Source organism: Chaetodon trifascialis, chromosome 9 (genome assembly GCF_039877785.1).
Source record: "Chaetodon trifascialis isolate fChaTrf1 chromosome 9, fChaTrf1.hap1, whole genome shotgun sequence".
Lineage (NCBI taxonomy): Eukaryota > Metazoa > Chordata > Actinopteri > Chaetodontiformes > Chaetodontidae > Chaetodon > Chaetodon trifascialis.
Window position 1 is genome coordinate 2,941,239 of NC_092064.1, and position 22,644 is coordinate 2,963,882.

At 40.4% G+C, this 22,644-nt stretch overlaps 1 protein-coding gene across 2 annotated transcripts in view; it reads left to right on the top strand.

The window, feature by feature from the left end:
* Nucleotides 1–17,371, top strand: part of sez6b (seizure related 6 homolog b) — a 286,279-nt gene extending 268,908 nt beyond the window's left edge. Inside the window, exons 12-18 of one of the 2 annotated variants that reach the window (XR_011602460.1) lie at nucleotides 2,175–2,366; nucleotides 6,216–6,410; nucleotides 9,281–9,316; nucleotides 9,632–9,740; nucleotides 10,498–10,597; nucleotides 12,931–13,023; nucleotides 16,925–17,371. Coding sequence is in view for 1 of the 2 variants with exons in the window: in XM_070970052.1 (XP_070826153.1) it covers nucleotides 2,175–2,366; nucleotides 6,216–6,410; nucleotides 9,281–9,316; nucleotides 9,632–9,740; nucleotides 10,498–10,597; nucleotides 12,931–12,960 (662 nt within the window). In the remaining variant the exon portion in view is untranslated. Of the gene's footprint in view, nucleotides 1–2,174; nucleotides 2,367–6,215; nucleotides 6,411–9,280; nucleotides 9,317–9,631; nucleotides 9,741–10,497; nucleotides 10,598–12,930; nucleotides 13,657–16,924 lie in introns of those variants that run through there. The other variant, XM_070970052.1, reaches the window with a different exon arrangement.
* The last annotated feature ends 5,273 nt before the right edge of the window (nucleotides 17,372–22,644 follow it).

A 22,644-nucleotide genomic window follows, 5' to 3' on the forward strand; every position in this document is an offset into this window, starting at 1 on the left:
TTTATTGGAGCTGCTGTAAACTGGAATATCCCCTTGCGGGACTAATAAAAAGGAATATTGAATTGGTCATAAGAGCCATCACCTTACAGGTAACTGAATCAATTGAGAGTCATCTCATTCCATCAAGTAATCCAATTCCAGGTCAAAAATGATACATTTCAGTAGGGCTGCAACTAATACATTTCTAAATAAGTCTTTAAAATGTTTAGAAATAGTGCAAAATGTATCATGATTTCCCAAAGCTGTGTGTGATGTCTTCAAATGTTTGTTTTTTCTGACCAAGAGTCCAAAACTCAAATTTATTTTCTGTTCAGCACTGTACTGCAATCCAGATGACTTTGTTTTGTGAATTTATTCCAAAGGTTTAAGAACAGTCTTAATATGGAGCCCTGTGAAGCTGAGAGAAGCTGCAGGCTCAGTTAATATCCTCTGTGGGTTCATCACAACCAGAGCCTGCTGTCGCAGTTTCCACTGTTTCCATACAGTCATTTCAGACATTATTTTTATAAAAAATATCAATTACACCATAACTGCTTTAAGTCACCTTACACTTAGCAGTAACTGAGTCCAGAAAACAGGACTCCTGCAAAGTGCAGTCATAAATTACAGTCATGTCTCAATGGTGACGCAATTTTCTGCGCACTATAAATAAATTCAGTAGCTCAGTCACAGGTTTTCAACCACACAAAACCAAATAATAATTCAAACTGGAAGAATGACTGATGCTTCCTCTGAAACAATCTTTTGTGTAATAGTTAAAGCTGCCCCAAAGCCAATTTTCAATCATCCTCAGGAAGTGAGTGAAGACACAATGACCTGACTTTACAAAACAAGCCTCACTAACACTACAAGTCACACACACACACACACACACACACACACACACACACACACACACACACACACACACACACACACACACACACAAAGAAGCAAAAGCAATGACTCACTGCCAGTGATCGGCCCCACTGGCAGCAGACGGGGACCTCGGCTGCAGTATGGCTGACTTCCACCCTGTGTTTCGGGCCTAGTTGATTCCTTTCCTGCTGGACCCAGAACTGGTCTGACTGGATGCCAGGACAGACCCAAGTCATTTCTTAATCCCGCCTCTGTGGGTTTATGTAACCTCAGACAAACAGAGCTGGACTGTTTGGTATTTTCTTCATGAACAGAGATCCCCTGATATCTGGAGGCAAAGCTTCTGTTGTAAGATTCAAATATGCATGTTCTTTACAAATGTTATGGATAGTCGCTTTATCTCACTTAGTTCTGTCTGCCCGTCACTGTCCACTTTTAAAACTCGTCTTAAAACCCGCTTTTGATCCTTTGCTTTCAACCCCACATGAGACTGCTCTTGTTTTAGTGTTTTATGGTTTGCTTTTACTTATTGTTTTATTGTTTTTAATTGTTTTTAAAAACAATAAAACAATTATTTTAGTGTTTATTCCTGTTTTATTTTATTCTTTTTATATTATTTATTCTTTTATATTATTTAGTCTATTTATTATTATTTTGGGTAGCATGGTGGCACAAGTGGTAACACTGTCGCCTCACAGCTAGAAGGTCCCAGTTCGAATCCCGCTGTGGGCGCTGGTGCCTGCTGCTCGAGGAAAGGGGCCTTTCTGTGTGGAGTTTGCATGTTCTCCCCGTGTTCACCCGGGGTTTCCTCCTTAATAACCCCCACTAAAAAACATGCAAGAAGATCACCACCTGACCAATGGTGACGAAGAAATACTGGTCCCCGGGCGCCGGCGTTGGCGTCGGCTGGCAGCCCACCGCTCCTGGTCTGCCGCAGAGGATCGACAGACCGAGGATGGGATAAATGCGGAGAAAAAAATATTTCATGGAAAGCACGGCGTGTAGTGCAACTAACACTGTGTGTAATGTGATCAATCAAGTACGTTTCTTTCTTCTTCTTCTTCTTCTTATGTACAGCACTTTGTTTCAGCTGTGGCTGTTTTTAAAGTGCTATATTAATAAAGTTGAGTTGAGTTCACCTGTAACAAAGCATTACAGACCAGCTGGGTTGGTCAACATGAGTGTGGATTGGATGGTTTCTTGATGTTGAGTTCAACTAATGTCTCTGTCCAGGTGAGACAAAGGAAAACAGAAGACTATGAGGAGAAAATATTGGCTGACAATAAGCAACTTTCTCTCTTTGTGTGTTCGTCCAGTGGTGTCTTGCACTGACCCTGGAAAGGTGGAGCACAGCAGGCGGGTGCTGTCAGGTCCCCGTTTCACTGTGGGTTCAACCATACAATACATCTGCAACAAAGGCTACACTCTGTCTGGAAACAGCCTGCTAACCTGCTTCAATCGAGGATCGTCAGGCCCCAAGTGGAACCAGAAGCTTCCGAGATGCCTGTGTAGGTTTGAGTGTTTCAAAGTGTTTCACCAAGTCCTGAGCAGGCTTACTGTTAAGTGAATATAAGGTGTCAACAAAAAGTGTAAATGCACTCGTATGCTTCAAAGTGCCTGTCTGATCACTGAACAGTGTCTTGTGGGGCTGCTTTCCACAATTTTTGTAACTCTGACAGTCTCACATATTTCTTGCCATGATTGATCAGGTGTGTGGAAGTGTGACAGTAGTGCAGGTTTGTAGTTCTCTATCAAGTACTCACAACACTGCTTCTGTCACCTTTGAGGGGTAAAACTAAGTGCCGAATGGCTTTGACTGCCTGAAAGTGTGCACTATTTGTATGATAATCTCCATTCGTCCAGTTCATTGTATTGAGACTACAGAGACAAAGCAAAGACTTAATGTGTGAAAAATGTATCACTCAGAATCTATGTATGGTAATAGAATTGAAGCACAAATTGAATTTAGACTTTGTTAAATTGTTTCTACAACATTTCTACATGTAGACAAACTTGATTTCTCATGCAGAATTTCCTCACAGGTAATACACAACCAGAGGTTTTGGAATTATTTCTGCAAGATCTAAATTGTATTGTACTCCTTATTTGAGCCCATGGATGAACTGTTTCCCTTTTGGACACTCCACAACTCCTAGAGTAATTCTCTCTGGAAAAACAGCAAACAAAAATGAGCAAAATCATTAGTATGTTTGAATTGGGGCATATTAAACATCATACCCTCAAGGATCCACCAGAGGGGCTTTAGTCTGGTCTGGTACTAATATATCACATAGTTTTTCTCCCTTGAAAAGTTACTACCATCAAAATAAGTGAACTGACAAGAATAATATGATAATATCATACAGCTGTCAAGTTTAAAGGTATTGAACAAAACATGCAACATTGTTACTGACTTCACTTCTACATGATGTATATAAGTACACAGATCTTTTTATATTTATCTATACATCCATGCATATTTAAAAATGTTCAAAGTTATTGTGTAAAATCTAACATTTTAGAATTTTACCATACTTGTTTGTGGCATATCAGGTGAAGACTTCTGCAATTTGTTTCTTTATTAATTGGTAATTATGACTGAAAAGCTGGACCGGATTCTGTCTCCCCATCCGCCTTGAAGCACCGTGCTGATCAGCTGTCTCCAGTGTTCACAGACATTTTTAACACCTCACTGGAGACATGGAGTCACGTGCCAGCCTGCTTCAAGTCTTCAACCATCATCCCTGTTTCCAAGAAGCCAAGGACCACAGGACTTAATGACTTCAGACCCGTCGCCCTGACCTCTGTGGTCATGAAGTCCTTTGAGCGCCTTGTGCTCTCACACCTCAAAGACATCATCGACCCTCTCCTGGACCCCCTGCAGTTTGCCTACAGAGCCAACAGGTCTGTAGATGATGGTGTCAACTTGGCCCTCCACTTCATCCTCCAGCACCTGGACTCCGCAGGAACCTACACCAGGATCCTGTCTGTGGATTTCAGCTCTGCCTTTAACACCATCATCCCAACCCTGCTTCAGGAGAAGCTCTCCCAGCTGAGCGTGCCTGACTCCACCTGCAGGTGAATTACAGACTTCCTGTCTGACAGGAAACAGTGTGTGAAGCTGGGGACACACGTCTCCCCGACGCAAAGACCATCAGCACCGGATCCCCTCAGGGCTGCGTTCTTTCTCCTCTGCTCTTCTCCCTGTACACCAACAGCTGCACCTCCAGTCACCAGTCCATCAAGCTCCTGAAGTTTGCGGATGACACCACCCTCTTCAGACTCATCTCTGATGGTGACAAGTCCACCTACAGGTGGGAGGTTGACCATCTGGTGACCTGGTACCAGAACAACCTAGAGCTCAACGCTCTAAAGACAGTGGAGATGGTTGTGGACTACAGGAAGAACTCAGCCTCACCTGCCCCCATCACCCTCTGTGACTCCACTATTCACACTGTGGAGTCTTTCCGCCTCCTGGGAACTATCATCTCCCAGGACCTCAAGTGGGAGCCGAACATCAGCTCTCTCATCAAGAAAGCACAGCAGAGGATGTACTTCCTACGGCAGCTGAAGAAATTCAGTCTGCCAAAGACAACGATGGTGCACTTCTGCACAGCCATCATTGAGTCCATCCTCTTCTCCTCCATCACCATCTGGTACGCTGCTGCCACCGCCAAGGACAAGGGCAGACTGCAGCATGTCATTTGATCGGCTGCAATCTCCCGTCTCTCCAGGACCTGTACGCCTCCAGGACCCTGAGGCGTGCAGGAAAGACTATGGCTGATCCCTCCCACCCCGGACACAGACTCTTTGAGACACTCCCCTCTGGCAGGAGGCTGCGGTCCATCAGGACCAAATCCTCACGTCACAAGAACAGTTTTTTCCCGTCTGCTGTCATCCTTATTAACAAGGCCCGGAACCCCCCCGACACTCTTCACACTCCACCTCTGCCTCATCTTGTCACATTGACACTGCCATAACCATAACCCTATGCTTTACATTAGCACTCTGCTTGGACTTCCTTTTGAAAAAACAGACTGTGCGTCTGTAAAAAAAAAAAAAAAAAACACAGAGTAAATATATGTGTATATATATTTATATATGTGTATATATATTTATATTGTTATATTTTTTATTTATTGTTATATTTTCTACTTATTGTTATATTTTTTACTAACTGTTATATTTTTACTTTTTTAATAGCTTCTTTTTAATAGATGTGTCATGTACCAACCTCACCAAAGCAAATTCCTCATATGTGTAAAATCGTACTTGGCAATAAAGCTTTTCTGATTCTGATTCAGATTCATTCTTTTGGTGATTTCAGTGTTATCATCAAAATCACCAACGCCAGCTCAGTGTCCTGACCTCCTGCCACTCTTCTCTTTCTGTGTGCTTCAGTCTGACTGAAATATAATTTCCTCTTTGAACAGCCTTGAAGGCATTAACCTAATTTGCATGAACGCCTCATATTGTGCTTTACTTACTTTCAAGGTGGAGACATATTGTATGATGGCACTGACTAACAATTAATTCAACTGGACACTGGAAATTACTTTGGAGAAGACAAGCCAGGTCATTGTTATGCATGAGATGGAGATCATGACAAAAAAGGAAAGGTGTGTTTCCAAAAATTCTCCTCAGCTTTCGGACAGAACCACTGCAGAGCATGCTGTGTCATGGTGTGAAAGTGAAACTGCCTCTCAGACACTACAGACACATTTTCATTCCTAATGAAAATTCTCCGATTTTTCTGTGGCCTACTCACTGGGTTCTTCAAAGAGTCTTGTACAAATGGCATTGTTGCATTTTTTTTCCAATTGTGACTGGCACAGTTAAATCTAATGACAGTACTTCATAGTAACTAATGGTAATTTTGCAGGTGAAAGACTTCAGAGTGTCTTAAAACTGTGCTGAATGCAGTTGCAAAGCAACTTTTTTAGATGTCTAGGTTATGAAATGTTATTGTTGCAGCAGTATTTCAATGGCTTTATTTCAGAACCTGCTACAGTTTGAAACTAATGCATAAAGTTTCCAGTCAGTTTTAACCAAGATGTATATGTTTATTTTGACCTTATTTTTGAACATTACAAATTACAATTCATGTCCCTGCTTTCAAAATAATTACATTTAAGTGTGTGTGTGTGTGTGTGTGTGTGTGTGTGTGTGTGTGTGTGTGTGTGTGTGTGTGTGTGTGTGTGTGTGTGTGTGCATCTTTGTGTAACCTTACATTCATTGAATTTGTGCACACATTTTATTAAGATAATCTAACTAATCTAACTTCTATCTGCAGTCACACTTATTTTCCACATGTTACAGTCTTGTCACTCTGAACCATGTTTCTGCTCTAACCCCAGCTGAGACCTTTGAGCCTTGCAGTCACCCAGGAACCCCCACCTATGGCATCCCCAACTCCACCCAGCTCCACTTCCAGGCTGGAGAGACCCTCAACTACTCCTGCCTGACAGGCCACCAGCTGCTGGGTGAGCCTATTCTCCACTGTGTCCCTGGACACCCATCTCAGTGGAGTGGGCTGCCACCTGTCTGCAAAGGTAAGGAACTGCAGTTCAACACAGTGTCCAAGGGTCCTTAAAAGTCTTTATCATGAAATACTTGATCTAATTTAAGAACACTAAGGGAGATGAAAAATACAAATATAAATGAAATCATCTTCATTTACTATATTGATAGATACAAATATACAAATGTGCCAATACATTGTTGAATAATTCAATGCTTTTTTATATTGCTTTAAGGGATGTTCTGAGGAGTTCTTTCTTATCTGACTCGAGGGTCTAAGGATAGAGGGTGTACAGATTATAAAGCCTCTAGAGCAAAACTGTGATTTATCATACTGTGCTACATAAATGAAAACTGATTTGACAACCAAAGTGTGAAATTTAACCACTACTGTGTACTCAGTGTTGGAATTCAAATACTGTTGAACTGTTAGCATTAAAATCAAGTCAAACTTTAAATGACCTTCTTAGAAAGAAAGAGGTAAATTGAAACCACCATAATGGCCATAATCTGCAAGGGGCCCGGAGTTCTGGGGGTCCAGGGCCCCTGGATTGGCTTTGGCTGTATGCCTTCAAAATGAACATTTCATCTTGGTCAGTGTCGGCAGTTGCACTTGAGTGTTGATGCACCGCCCCAGCACAGATCAATCAATCAATCAAACTTTATTTATATAGCACTTTTCATACACAATGAAATGCAACACAAAGTGCTTCACATGAGTTAAAAGTATGAACTAACACACACCCTCAACTACATGCATACACACACACACACACACATTCTCACCACAGATAGTAGCAAGAGTAACGAGACATGGCAGGACACTGAGGATTGAGGAGAATGTCACCTTTGGGGCCGTCCACACCGAGAGGAGTCATCATGGACTGTGAGCACAGGGGGAACGGCACCCAGTCCCCAAACTGATTACAGATAACAGATTCTAAATTCCTTCTAATTTTTACCTGATATCAAGCAAATTGTTTTATTGTGAAATACTGGATGTTATCAATTGATGTACCTTTTGCTATAGGCAGAAAGAAATGATCTTTTTTCATGTACTTTTTAAGTCATGTAAAGAATGACAAAGGTTATTTGATACTGTCCTGATTAACCACAGACACACACACACACACACACACACACACACACACACACGTGTGGTTACATCATTTTTAGGGGACATTATAGAGACTGACATTCATTTCCTGGTGAGTCCTCACAATGTGAGTAATACATGGACACACACACACACACACACACACACACACACACACACACACACACACACACACACACACACACACTTTATATATATATTATTTATATATGTGTATAAACATATGTATTTATATGTGTGTTTATAGCAATAGTCAGTTCAGTTCATATTTGCCGTTAATGAAAACATTTTCCTGGAAGACATTATCTTGTGCACTCCGACTGTCTCAGAAATGACATCATACAGAATACTTTCCAATCTGATGTTGCCATGACATATATCTGATTTCTTTCTCTCTTTTTTGCCTCATTTGGACAGTCTCGTGATTCCTTAAATCTTCTTTATTATTTAAAGCCTCCACCGGAAGACTTTGACAGTTTGAAAGACAATTTAACAAAACAAGAAACAAGCTACACAAAGAAGACTGAGCATGTTTCAAAAAGGCAAGAAAAACACATCAGTCACAGTGAAAGCTGGAGAGGAAAAGTGTTTCTTTTTTTTCCCCTGGATTTTGTTGTCCTGACACTTTGAAGAAGGCTGTTCACGTCTAGAGACTGAAATAACAAAGAGTGGCCTTTTAGTTTGAGCCTGCACCCAGATCAAAGCACCTAAGGGAGACAGGGTGTTGTAGGGACACATTAGACAAAGAGCCAGACTGGAGGAGATACCTGTCAGGGCACTGACGAAGATGTGTGTTTGCAATGTGCTGTTAGATTTCTCTGATGATTCACAGCCCAACCACTGTGCATCTGACAATTACTTGTGGTGTTATATTCCTGCCTCATTCCTGAGCATATGGCGTGTGTGTGTGTGTGTGTGTGTGTGTGTGTGTGTGTGTGTGTGTGTGTGTGTGTGTGTGTGTGTGTATACACATCAAATCCATTGACACACTTGTCTCTGTTCAGTATGCTCTCATGTTTGCCAATGCATCTGCCCAGTGTAATTGCAGCCGATTCAAAAATTGGAAAATGGGTTTGATAGCTTCTTTATAGCATTCATGTACAGCACTACAACTGTTCCTGTAGATTCAAACCAATCTAAACTGGACAGATTGTGAGACATGTCACATTCAAAATCAGCTAATGTTAGCCATATGAATCTTAGACTTAACTCAGAGCTCTGTAGCTCAGGCTATGTAGCTTAGCTGTCAATCATCAAGGTAGTCAACCAGTTAGCTCCTGCACATATGGCAGAAGTTATCTGATAACATACAAGTAGCTCATAAATGGCAAGTTAATAAATTACAGATGTATTTACTAATGATAGATGTAAAATTACTGTATGTAACCAAAACTGTACAAGCTTATGTAGATGTGCAGCCATTATTTGGCAAATGCATGAATAAATGCTTAATTCTATGCTCAAATTGAAATGTCTTTATAGAGAATACTATAGATAATAATTTCACTACAAAATCTATTTCATGTGCTTAGAAAAAACTCTGTTCCTGATCTTAAAATGTCAGATTGTGCTCTCAGAAATGAGGCACAACATTCTATAATCACTTAGTTTACTGAAGAAACCTTAAGCTCCTTTGAATTGAAGTTTTTCATTAACTTTTACATTTTGGTTCATCGTGTTATTACATGAGTCACAGATGGGAAGGTTGCTGAATGTTTATTTACTTTCTATTTTTTAACTCATTAAGCCCGTCCATGTCTAACATTGGTTCTGTATTCTCCTCAGCCCACCCAGCAGAATATGATGTGCACAGACTGGATGGTAAGCAATGCCAAGAAGTCCATTTTAGTCTGCATGTGCATGGAAGAGTCTAACAATCTTTGTGCCAGCAATATTTCCTGTGTTGCAGCATAACAAAACCTCCAGGAAGTATTCCCATCATGTCAAGTTTTCAGCAATTACGGCAAAACCACCTTAATTTCTTTTGCACTTTTAAAATCTGCTAATTGGCTTCTAATCAGATAAATTCTGCTTTGGGTTCTGGAACATGATACAAAAAACAATAGAAGAGTTTCTGAAAACATTTCACCTCTCAGTAAATCATGTATTGACATGTCCCCTCTCTTTCTCCAACAGTATCGATGGCAGACTTTAGAATAGAGGGGGCCCAAGTAGCATTTGCTGTCTTTATCCCCATCATTGTCCTCCTCATCCTCATCACTGGGATATACCTCTACTTCTCAAAGTAGGTTCATCTGACCAGTGAAGATGGGAAAAATGTTTCCATATATAAATAAATGCTGCCTTTTTATCACCGATATAACACAATAAATCATGAATTGTCTCATTATGTCTAATGATCCTCTGTGTGAGCAGCAGTAGATAGATAGATAGATAGATAGATAGATAGATAGATAGATAGATAGATAGATAGATAGATAGATAGATAGATAGATAGATAGATAGATAGATAGATAGATAGATAGATAGATATTAAAGCAGATGCATAAGTATGCTAAATAATGAGAAAAGTACATAGCTTTTGCTGTGTAAAGCCACAGTTCCTACAGACACAAGGCAGGCTTTGAAAGTGTTCAGTAGACAGATGCCTCTTTTTATTGAATGTCTCTCGAGACTACCACAGTATATTTTAGTAACGTCTGATGACAAAAGAGGGCTTGAACAGTTTCTATTTAAATGGGATGAATTCAAAGAGAGGAAAATGCAACTAAATTTAGGCAAGAGGACAAACTGCATTTTAAAAATAGCTTTCATAGGATGAAGATCCAGGATTTCAGCACAGACTGATGAAAATAGGAGGCCAAAGTGTGACCAAACCAGAACATAGTGCATGACTCAGACACATCAAGAAGAAATTTGTCTTCCTTTATTTAAGAGGCAGGTTCACTACATGAATGTTGCCATTATTCCAGGATGACAATGACTTCTTACATCATGTTTTTTTCTCCTTTGTCATCCATGTATTCTCTGTCCGTGCTCAGGGTTCAGAGGAAGCCGCTGCGGCTCTCCCTGTCCTCCAGCTTACCATATGAAAACATCACTGCACAGTCCACATTTGACAAATCCGTCTGTGAGACAATGGTGAGTCAACAAGTGCATGTACATTCGTCACTCACTGTCACTGTCAATATGAATAACTTTGCTGTACTGTAAATTTCATCATATGTATTGTTTATTTTATATTTTTGCAGTATTTAACTTGTTGTTCAGTCTTTTGCACATCTTTTTTCCTATGCAAGTACATTGAGTACAATCAGAATCAGAATCAGAAATCCTCTATTAATCCCTGAGGAGAAATTGTTTTCATTGCAGTGCTCCACAGGAATGGAATTAGAATAAAATAAAATTAGAAAAGAAAGAAAAGAGAGAGAACTATATATATATAAAGCAAATATAAAGACAAATATTAATATTGAGAATATATATATATACAACATTTAAACCAGAGTCAAATTCCTTCTTGCTTGGCCAATAAAGCCACTTTTGATTTCTGATTCTGATTCTGTGAAATGGTTAGGATACATCTACATATATGTGTTTTCAGCTGGTCCTGCTGCAGGGTCTTCTGCCTGCTGCATTGTTCTTGAGCACCTGTTGACCAGGGGCTCTGTTTTCGACTCCGCTGCCGCCGCCGCGCAGGCTGCGCCACCGGCACAGTGGTATGCTCATGCAGCGCAGGCAGGCGCACTTGGTATTTTGGTAAATCAAGGCACACAGAGGTGCGCCAGGATTGGCGTTGCGGCGCAGTAGGGGGAGGTGTCGGCATAATGAGCCGGCACATTTGGATTTTCGGTCCATTTTGGTCTGTACTGGTGGCACAAAAGTGCGCTGAAAGCTTGCCACCCCAGACCTGGTCAACTCTGTGCGCCAGCAGCGCACCGCCAGGCAAGTGGATTTTCGTAAACCGGCAGAGTCGTGCGCTCACGTCACCAATACCTCACAGGCAGGTTTCCACAGTGTCTGGCATTTCACTGCGATCAATAATTAGCAACAGCCACGATTCAATGCAACTATCTGAGTCAGCACATACAGTCAGACCTAAATTTCTATATTTTGATCAGTATCTCATCTGACCACATCGCAAGCGTGTTCGGGTAATGGTCACTCACCCTGACCGAATGTACACAGGTGAAACAGGGATGCAAAATTAAGGTTGCTGTGCCAACCAGAAACAGCCGTGGCATCCTACAGAGCATATATACTGCATCTATCTCAGAGCACTGAGAGACAGAGAGACAGACACATGAAAAAAACGCAAGTGATGATCGTTGTCCGCTATTACCCACGTCATTTCATTCCAAATACAAATGTTATCATTGTAATGCTTAACGTTATCTACAAAGATGGAGTACATCATTGCTTTGAGGAGGATGAGGAGGAGGCCGAGGATTTACCATCTAAGGACCTCATATTTAGACATGAGTGACGTCAGTCTCCTCCTGGGAGAAGTTTGGGCGTCAGACACTTTCCTGCGCAGGCTCAGTCATCCTCGAAACTTGCCATGCGCTCGCCAGCGGCATTTTTTTTTTAAGGTGAGGCGAGGAGCTGGTGTGATTGGTGAAGATTTGACTCGGCTGTGTCAAACCTACTCCACGCCTTCTCCCCTCCCTCTTTCCGAGTTGCGTCACTGGGTGGGACTGAGATGAGAAGGGGGAAGAGATGCGCCAGCAGCGCAGTGCACGAAAATACCAAAGTCTGCGCCGCCACGCCCCATCAGCGAAGCAGACCTGACTTTGTGCCACGCCTGCGCCGCGCCGGAGGCGGAATCGAAAATAGAGCCCTTAGCCTGACAAGAGTTTTACTCTGGTGGTTTTGTTATTGTCAGCAAATTACTTACCCTTACCCTAACCCTGACCCAAACAACACCTACTAACATGTTTTCAACAAAAAAATCAATCTATGTATTGAGGCATTTTTAATAGAAACCAGTGGGCTAAAGCACAATTCAGACAGTAAGTAAGTGATTTAAAAAGAGAGAGAGAGAGAGAGAGAGAGAGAGAGAGAGAGAGAGAGAGAGAGAATATCAAGGCACAGGACACATCTGCATTGTACTGCAACAATGCATTAACACACATAACTTTTTTTTTTTTAAATCGTCGCCTTCTTAAAATAATCGCCTTGGTCATTTTTTCAATTTGTACCAGAGGTGGGCAGCATCATAAGGAGTTTAAATTTTGCCAAAAAATGACAATGACAATTATTTTAAGAAGGTGATCAAATGCAAGTTGGTGGTTGTTGATGTGTGTTTCCAGTCCCAGTTCTTGCACATCAAGATTTCTCTTTTGTGACCTATGATGTGACATTGATGTATCCTGTATCATCATTTTTTCTGGAGGTAGAGAAAATGTTTGACAAGCCCTGCTGCATAAGCAGCTCTCTCTCTCTGTGACCTCAAGTGTTTGTTCTCTTCACAGGAAACAAGAGAATATGAAGTTTCAATCTGAAGTTCTGAAGCCACTTTCAGTGTTTCAGTATGGACATATAAGAACCCTGCTGGCCTTTTCAAGGTCTGTCACACTCACATCTTTGGTGACTTCCTTGACACCTCCACCGTTCTCTACACTGAATATGAGCCTCCCTTTAGTTATCGAGCAGAGGACACCACACCAGCCCTAGAGAGGCTGAGCCACCGGATTATTTTTCTAGTCCTTCAACAGTAATAGTCCAGCAGCAGCAGTTTGTACAGTTTTTAATCCTGTGCTTGCAATCTGAGGGCTTTCAGTGCAAAGTACCATCTCAGAGCGCAGGTAATCAATGCAAAGCTAGTGCCATTAAGTGCATATAACCATGAATATTATGTTGTGTTATGTACATTATACACTATATGTCTCCTGTCACCATTTATAGAAGAATGCTTATGGATTTTTGGGATGTCGGTTAAGAGTAAGATCTTATAATTGAATGTCACAGAACAACAATGGCATTTGCTTCTATCAGTGTGCCCAAAAATGTTGCTCTTTGAACTGATTCAACCTTCTGGGATAAGATATCAAAATGTGCCTTAAATAAAAGGCCCTTCTTTCTGAGAGTGAGATGACATGATTGACATCAGTCTCATTCTATGTTTTAAGTACAGAGCTGGACATGGTTGGCCTAGCTTTGCATTAAGACTGGAAACGTAGAAACAGCGAGCCTGGCTCTACGCAAGGCTCAAAAACACATCCGCCACACCTCTAAAGCCCACTGAAAACATGTTGTGGTCTTGTTAATTTACATTGAAGCAGAAAAATACAAAAAGCAACTATTTGTAGTTTTAGGGATGTAATTATTTCTTGACAAATAACAGTTTATCCACCCCATCATTGTTAGCTTTATGCAAATGAGAGTGAACTTTTCTTGGGGGCCCCTCCATGATATTCTGAAAAACTGCAAAAGCAAGAGTAACACAGTGGTGGAGCAGGACGTTTAGCTTTTAGCAAGTGTGAAAAATGTACATCTTGATACAAGAACAGATGGGAAAACAAGCACCTCTTTGCACAAAGTCATGTAAACTGCTGAAGAACTTCATAGCTTGCTTATTTACACAGTTTCCACCAATGACAATGACAAGCACACAGCTAGAAGTGGAAAAGCCAGTGCAACATCATTTGTTCGCTGTCAGTGAGTCTTCACTGTTACTACTGTTGGAACACTTTTTTATTTTCACTTTGAACACAGCTGGGCTAGCTGTTTCCACCTGCTTCCAGTGTTTATGCTAAGCTAGGCTAACCATGTCCTGACTGTATACACACTGACATCAATCTTCCCATCTCACCTCCAGGACAGCAAATAAGCATATTTTACAGAATGTTGAACCATTTCTTTAAAAGGTAGTACTATTATGAAAATTAAGATTATATACTGTAGGTATATTATCAATAAACGTTTCCCTATACACAACATACAGTTCCCATGAAGATCATTTGATTTATATTTTAAAATGACAATACTGATTTAATACGCTCATATGTAACATGCAGAATTAAAGACAAAGATATTTGGATATTTTTGGTTTATCAGCATCAGTTTAGCATGGCAAAGTGAGTGGAAACACGTTCAGTGACATTCCATACATTATTTTTTCTGTGATCCAAAAAGAAATTGCACATTAAGGTAAGCTGTTGTTCACATAGCCTGTGTGAAGCTTGCGTCTAAATTTAGAGAATTACAGTCATTCAACCATACAGCATATATTGTCCTATGATAATATGTATCCATGCAAGCTGATGTTATGACAATAATAATTAACCTATTTTTGATTCATTGTACATAAAGTACTGATTTATGGTGTAAGATCACTGTCAAAAAGAAGTGTCCATAATTTAAGTTTCGTATTTGTAAAGTGAACAATTTGTGTGTCATAAAAGTTGTTTTACACAAAATTCTGCTGTCATATACGTGAGTCTGTGAAATTGGGTTCAGGTTACGAGTGTTTTTATATGAGTATGAGTCTAAATGCTGTGAGTCCAAAGTCTTGTGAATACAACTCATTTTTCTATGACTACGAGGTCTTCACTGTGAATACGAATTCAAGTTTATGGGTACAACACGAAAAGTGCTGAAATGACATCACTGAGGTCACAGTCAAGTCGCAGGGGAAAGGAATCGATCAGCGATTCCTCCAACTGCGCATGCGCATGCCCCAGACGCAAACATGCAGGGCAACGCTGCCAGTCCCGGAGAGACTTCACAGGTAATGTCAATAATAACGTGCACAGCTATTATTTATTTCATAAATCGAACCATTTTATACAATACACATTTCTTGGACTCACATACTTATTGCTTTAGCTTGCAAGTTAAAGATATTTTCATGCCGATGAAGCTAACTTGGTGCTATCGGTACTGGGTGCTATCATTCATAATTTTCGACCGGAGCATTAACAATCAAGCCAGATTTAGGATGAAGTAACGTGAACCAGTAACTTTGTGTAAAGTTAAAATGGAAAGAGTGAGAAGGTTGATATGGAGAAATAAACCCAGACATGATGAATCATCCTGCTTATTGCACAGTTTACGAGTGAAATTATCAATTTGAGACAATAAGTTACTGGTTCACGTTAACTCATCCCAAATCTGGCTTGATTGTTAATGCTCTGGTTGAAAATTATGAGGACAGTGCATTTTTTGAGGGGTAACGTTATATGTTTCAGATTATGCTGTTTAGTGCTAACTAATTAGCACTGGCCCACTTCTAATCCCAGTAAGGATAGCACTAAGATAGCTTCATCAGCATGTAAATATCTTTATCTTGCAAGCTAAAGCAATAAGTATGTGAGTTCAAGAAATGTATATTGTATAAAATGGTTTGATTTTATGAAATAAATAATGGCTATATACGTTGTTATTGATGTTACCTGTGCAGGGCTCTCAAGTTTTGAACTGAGTCTAGTCAGATTTTGGCAGCGGCAGTGAGGGTTGGGGTGGGGACGGGGGTTATGAAACATAAATTGGTACAAATAAAAATATTTATTCAATTCTGCATTTCTTAGTACAAGTGTGTGTGTGTGTGCGTGCGCTGTCTGTAACCCCCGCCCTTCCCCATCCTGCTCATTGCGTTAAAATAAAAACAAAGCGGCTCCCGCTCCGGCTCCCAGGCAGGAGACTGCTCCGATTGTTCACTTCACAGACACAAGACCGACACATCACCAATTCCTCTACCTGTTCCACTGTTTTAGAAAATAGTGGAGCAACTTGGTGGGCGTTATCCTGGTAATTTCTCTGTGAGAAATATGGCGTGTGAGCATGTGAATGGGTTGAAATGCGTGTGTCTCACGCCCAATGGGTGAGACTTGAGAGCTTTGCCAGTGAAGTCTCTCCGGGACTGGCGGCGTTGCCCTGCATGTTTGCGTCTGGGGCATGCGCATGCGCAATTGGAGGAATCGCCGGTCGATTATTTTCCCCTGCGACTTGACTGTGACCTCAGTGACGTCATTTCAGCACTTTTCATGTCGTACCCGTAAATTTGAATTCATATTCACAGTGAAGACTTTGTAGTCATAGAAAAATGACTCTAGACTTTGCACGCACAGCTTTTAGACTCATATAAAAACACTCGTAACCCGAACCCAATTTCACAGACTCACGTATATGACAGCAGAATTTTGTGTAAAACAACTTTTATGACACACAAATTGTTAACTTTACAAATACGAAACTTAAATTATGGACACATCTTTTTGACAGCGATCTTACACCATACTGATTAAGCTACTTCACGAACATCTTCAATAAAAGTTATTGTACAGAAAAAACAACGTATACTTTGTATTCTTTGCTGACTCATTACTCTCCTTGTTTGCACTGTATGTGAGTCAGTTGTTTGTGTCTAGCGGATTGTGTGAGACATTTGCAATGCAGAAATTTGAAATTGTAGGGAAGAATAATGAGACCATGAGCGTTTCACTACACAATTTTGTCTGCCACCAGGTATGATCCCCCTGGAAAATGGAGGCTGACTGGATCACAAGTCTGGCTGGCACCATTTTTATCTGCTTTCAAGTCTGAATTATAGACTAAATGAATGGATAAACTCAGGTTTTTTCTCCTAATGTTTTCTTCAACTCCACCCGAATGCCAACCCCTGCTGTAGTTAGGGGTGTAATGTAGTGCAGTTGTTTGTGCAAAGCAATACACAAATTATGTTATTACTCCGTTTAAAACTATGACAATTTCACTTTAGCTTTTGAAAGAACATGCTTCTTTTTTTTGTCTTATTTCCAAAATGGAATTGTTTCTTCACTAAAATTTGGAAACAAATACAGTGTATCCTGTGTTGTAGGTAGTTGTTGGGCTCTGATGGAAACAAAAGAAGAAACCCAGTTGTCTTTGCAACATTGGTGCCAACAATAATAAAACTTGGTGGGTTGAAAAGTTGTCTGTTGTCCCTTGTTTTGTGTCTCTTGACACTACTCGATAAATTAGCTAAGTAAAAAACTAGAAAACTACAAGCGTTGTCAAGTCGAGCCAGATGTGAAATCATTCTAACATTAGAAGCCCTTGAAGCACTGAGAGTGTACAGGGACAGATGGATAGGTACAGAGCGAAACCCTCATTTAGCTGATGATAAAACTTCTATTTAGGGTTTAGCTGATTCTGAGCACTTTGTTGGAGGCCTACATTTTAGGTTGACAGGTATTAACAGAACATACAGCTGTTAAAGTCGTATCTATGTCACAGTTATGAAGAACAAATGAAAGAATCCATCAACACCATCACTTTTAGAAGGTCAAAACTTCCATCACACTCATGATTCTGCCCTTTTCTTGCATTCAGAATGTTTTTGTTTTGCTTTGTTTTTTGCCTGTAGCCTCCTGTTTTGAGGATAAAAAAGAGCAGGGAAGTTTCTGCTCTTTTTAATCTTTGCATGCACCCTCCTGAATGTTGACTTGCAGACTGATAGCATTATCTTCTTTGCTCGGTAAAGGTTTTATATAGTCTGAAAATGTGAACACACAAATATTTGAAATCTGCATGCCTACTTTTTATTATATGGGAGGCAACAATTCATTTCCCACTATGATGATACTATATTTCTCAGTCTTTAGTTTAAAAAGCGAACATACAAAAATGACGTTATTTTCACTGCTGTGATGAAAGCTTACGGAAAAAATGTAAAAACACATCAGCGTATTTGACAGTCAGAAGGTCTGCCCTCCTGCAGGTTTGGCCACCTTTCTAGAAGGTCATGGACACAGACATTGTTCCAAAAAATTAAAATAAAAGAAAGAAACATCCTGTTGCATTAATTTAAAAAATCTATCATTTTTAGCGGTACTTGTCTTTATAGACGGTACAATTATTATTATACAGTACGTGTCTTTATAGACACGTACTGTATAATTGTTGTCACTCCAAATGCAATTCATTTTTGCTAGAATTGGATACGATCTCTGCCTTCCTTTGAATGAAGTTTCAATGGGCCTCCTCTGCTGTGTCTCCAGAAAAGAGGTCAGTCAAAGTGTGCAGTAATGAAGAAGTGAAAATCGTACCATTAAATGTGATTATTGGCTGTAGAATGAAGTTGTGACCTGAAGAAACTGCAATGTATCTGCTGTTCAGCATGTATTATACCTGTCAAGGCAGCAGTGCTTCTCTGAGCAAGCCTTCATGGACTGAGAGTACAGACATGCAGCAGCACACAAAACTTATGAGTACAGTTAACATGAATCATCCTAGAAATCTAAGGGTCGGTGTGCAGGTAAATGACCCCAATGCTTGTCACACTGAGCATGTTCAGGTGCACTGGAGGGAGAGATGACTTTATATGCTGTATATACAGGTGCTAGTCATAAAATTAGAATATCATGGCAAAGTTGATTTTTTTCAGTGATTCCATTCAAAAAGTGAAACTTGTATAATGTATACATTCATTTCACACAGACCAACATATTTCAAGTATTTACTTCTTTTAATATTGATGATTATACCTGACAACTAATGAAAACCCCCCAATTGAGTATCTCAGAAAATTAGAATATTGTGGAAAAGGTCAATATTGAGATATGAAGATATCTGGTGCCACACTCTAATCAGCTAATTAACTCAAACACCTACAAAGGCCTTTAAATGGTCTCTCAGTCTAGTTCTGTAAGCTACACAGTCATGGGGAAGACTGCTGACCTGACAGTTGTCCAAAAGACGATCATTGACACCTTGCACAAGGAGGGCAAGTCCCAAAAGGTCATTGCTAAAGAGGCTGGATGTTCACAGAGCTCTGTGTCCAAGCACATTAGTAGAAAGGCAAAGGGAAGGAAAAGATGTGGTAGAAAAAAGTGTACAAGCAATAGGGATAACCGCACCCTGGAGAGGATAGTGAGACAAAACCCATTCAAAACTGCGGGGGAGATTCACAAAGAGTGGACTGCAGCTGGAGTCAGTGCTTCAAGAACCACCACTCACAGACATATGCCAGACATGGGTTTCAAATGCCGCATTCCTTGTGTCAAGCCGCTCTTGATCAAGAGACAGCGTCAGAAGCGTCTCACCTGGGCTAAAGACAAAAAGGACTGGACTGCTGCTGAGTGGTCCAAAGTCATGTTCTTGGATGAAAGTAAATTTTGCATGTCCTTTGGTAATCAAGGTCCCAGAGTCTGGAGGAAGAGAGGAGAGGCACAGAATCCACGTTGCCTGAGGTCGAGCCTCAAGTTTCCACAGTCAGTGATGGTTTGGGGTGCCATGTCACCTGCTGGTGTTGGTCCACTGTGTTTCCTTAGGTCCAAGGTCAATGCAGCTGTCTATCAGGAAGTTTTGGAGCACTTCATTCTTCCTGCTGCTGACCAACTTTATGGAGATGCAGATTTAATTTTTCAACAGGACCTGGCACCTGCTCACAGTGCCAAAGCTACCAGTACCTGGTTTAAGGACCATGGTATCCCTGTTCTTGATTGGCCAGCAAACTCCCCTGACCTTAACCCCATAGAAAATCTATGGGGTATTGTGAAGAGGAAGATGCGAGATGCCAGACTCAACAACGCAGAAGAGCTGAAGGCCACCATCAAAGCAACCTGGGCTCTCATAACACCTGAGCAGTGCCACAGCCTGATCGACTCCATGCCACGCCGCATTGCTGCAGTAATTCAGGCAAAAGGAGCCCCAACTAAGTATTGAGTGCTGTACATGCTCATACTTTTCATGTTTATACTTTCCAGTTGGACAACATTTTTAGAAATCCTTTTTTTGTATCAGTCTTAAGTGATATTCTAATTTTCTGAGATACTGAAATTTGGATTTTCATTAGTTGTTAGTTAAAATCATCAAAATTAAAGAACTAAACATTTGAAATATATCAGTCTGTGTGTAATGAATGAATATAATATAATATACAACTTTCACTTTTTGAATGGAATTACTGAAATAAATCAACTTTTCCATGATATTCTAATTTTATGACCAGCACCTGTATACTATATATATAGCTGGATACCATTAAGGGGGTGGGTGAGATGAGGATGGACAACACCTCTCAGCCCCCGCATGAGACGAACAGGGGCCTTAAGCAGGTCCTTCAGTGTAAGTAGGAACACCACCTCAGGCCTTTCATTCCAACAGCTGACAGACTGTTTAACTCCAGCATCATTGAAGCACTATGTTTATGTTGTCTCACATCACAAACCTACTGTTTTGTACTATTTATGTTTAACATTTGCTAATATGTGCAATATAACATGTCTTTTTACTGTGCTTATATATTCTTTTTTTCTACTTACATATTTTCGACTGTGCAATAGTACAAAACACTGTCTTATTGTCCATATTTTAGCATGTGCAGTTCAAATATTCAAGGCAATGTCTTAATTAATATCACTATATATCTTATCTTATCTTATCTTATCTTATCTTATCTTATCTTATCTTATCTTATCTTATCTTTACCAACCCAGCCTGGATCCAGACCTCTGAATCAGTGCCCACTGTGTCAGAAAAAGAAGAGGATTAATGATGTCACCATTACAGTTCCTCTCCAGGCATTGATTAAATCCCTAAAACTCACCTGTGTTCATCAAAATGATATATTTTGACATTTCTTCCATGAAAAAGATGTTCATGCCTTACATTGTCTCACATGCAACTCTACATGTTTGACTTCATGTTGTATGGCCAGCAACAAGGCCAAAATGTTTACAAGTGCTGAACAACACAACAAGCGGGAAAGCCAGTATTGCATTTTGGCTTCCTGTGGGTCTTCAATGTTAAAAGTGTAGGCAGACTTTTTTGTCATAACTCTGAACAGAGCCAGGCTGGCTGTTTCCCCTGCTTCTAGTGTTTATGCTAAGCTAGGCTAACCATGTCCTGACTCCAGCGCTGTACACACAGACATCAAGCTTCCCATCTCACTTTCAGAAAGACAGCATAATTTCTTAATGTAGTTTCCAGTCCAATCTGACAGAGGCACAGACAAAATGGTGGACAGCAGATCCATTTGGTTGAAAGGCAATAGCAGGTCTCATATTTTTCATTATTGGCCCTCGAAAAACAAAAAAAAAAAGTGCCACAGACAGTTCCCCAAAGTATAGACATTGTTACAGGGACAGTGTTTGATTGATATTGTGCCAAATTTCAAGGGCTCTATCATCAGAATCAGATAAAGTAAGTATGGCAAGCCGAGGTTGCAATTTGTTGCCACAATGAGATGTCAAAATGACCTTCATGGTGAAGACAAACCCTGCTTGTAACAGGGTATTGTTACATGTTTTGAGTGTATAAGGCCTTCATGCTGGACACAATTACTAAATGAGATATGGTTATAAATGTTAATTTGTTCATACAGTTGACATTGTGGGGCACTTAAGATATGAGAATTAAACCAAGACTAATTTACTTTTCATCAGATTGAGAAAAGGTGCTCTATGCCTGCAACTAATGCTTTGCTTTAATTAATAGAAAACTCAAAACCACTCTAAACTGGCTCTGTGGTGAGTGCTGCCCCTTCTATAGGGCCTATAACGAGCTTGAAATCATTGCCTCCTGAAGTTAAAAGAGTTTCCAATGGATAAATTGGTAAGAAATGTTTATTATCATACAACTTGAGCAGTGAAAGGTCCAGTTTTAAAGTCAGCAAACTAACCCTTGTCTCACTGAAGGTTTGACCTGGCTTCTGGAGCTCAACTGGATGTAGGTTTGTGAAGGCTAAGAACACTGATAACTGTGGATTAAAATCAATTAAGAACAGCAGAACATCTGAATGTATTGATTTTTATGTTTCCACGTACACTATTACATGAGCAAACGTTCCTGAGGCTATCATATGGTCACTGTGAAATTCAACAGAATCATTTGGTGAACTTCTCAAACACAACGGATCACTGCCTCCCTCTGCTGGCAAGGGCCACAAATGACCCATCATCCATGAGGCTGGCATGCAGCTGAAGCATCATTGGGAACAGTCTGGCATTACATCTTGACCTTTACCTCATGCCGTCCAGCAGGAATTGGCTGTTTGTATTCTGATTAGTAAGACTCAAAATAATGACTGTCATCTTAAGCGTTTATCATCTGTCCATACAGTATTTTATGTTGTGACATTCTCTGGTTCAGTTTCTGAAAAAGTTATGTATAGTATGCACCAAACTGTATAATGTGAGATCTTGTGTTGGCACCTGATGGTACTGGTTCAGCAACATTCCTATTGGTTCACCTCACTTTGGTAC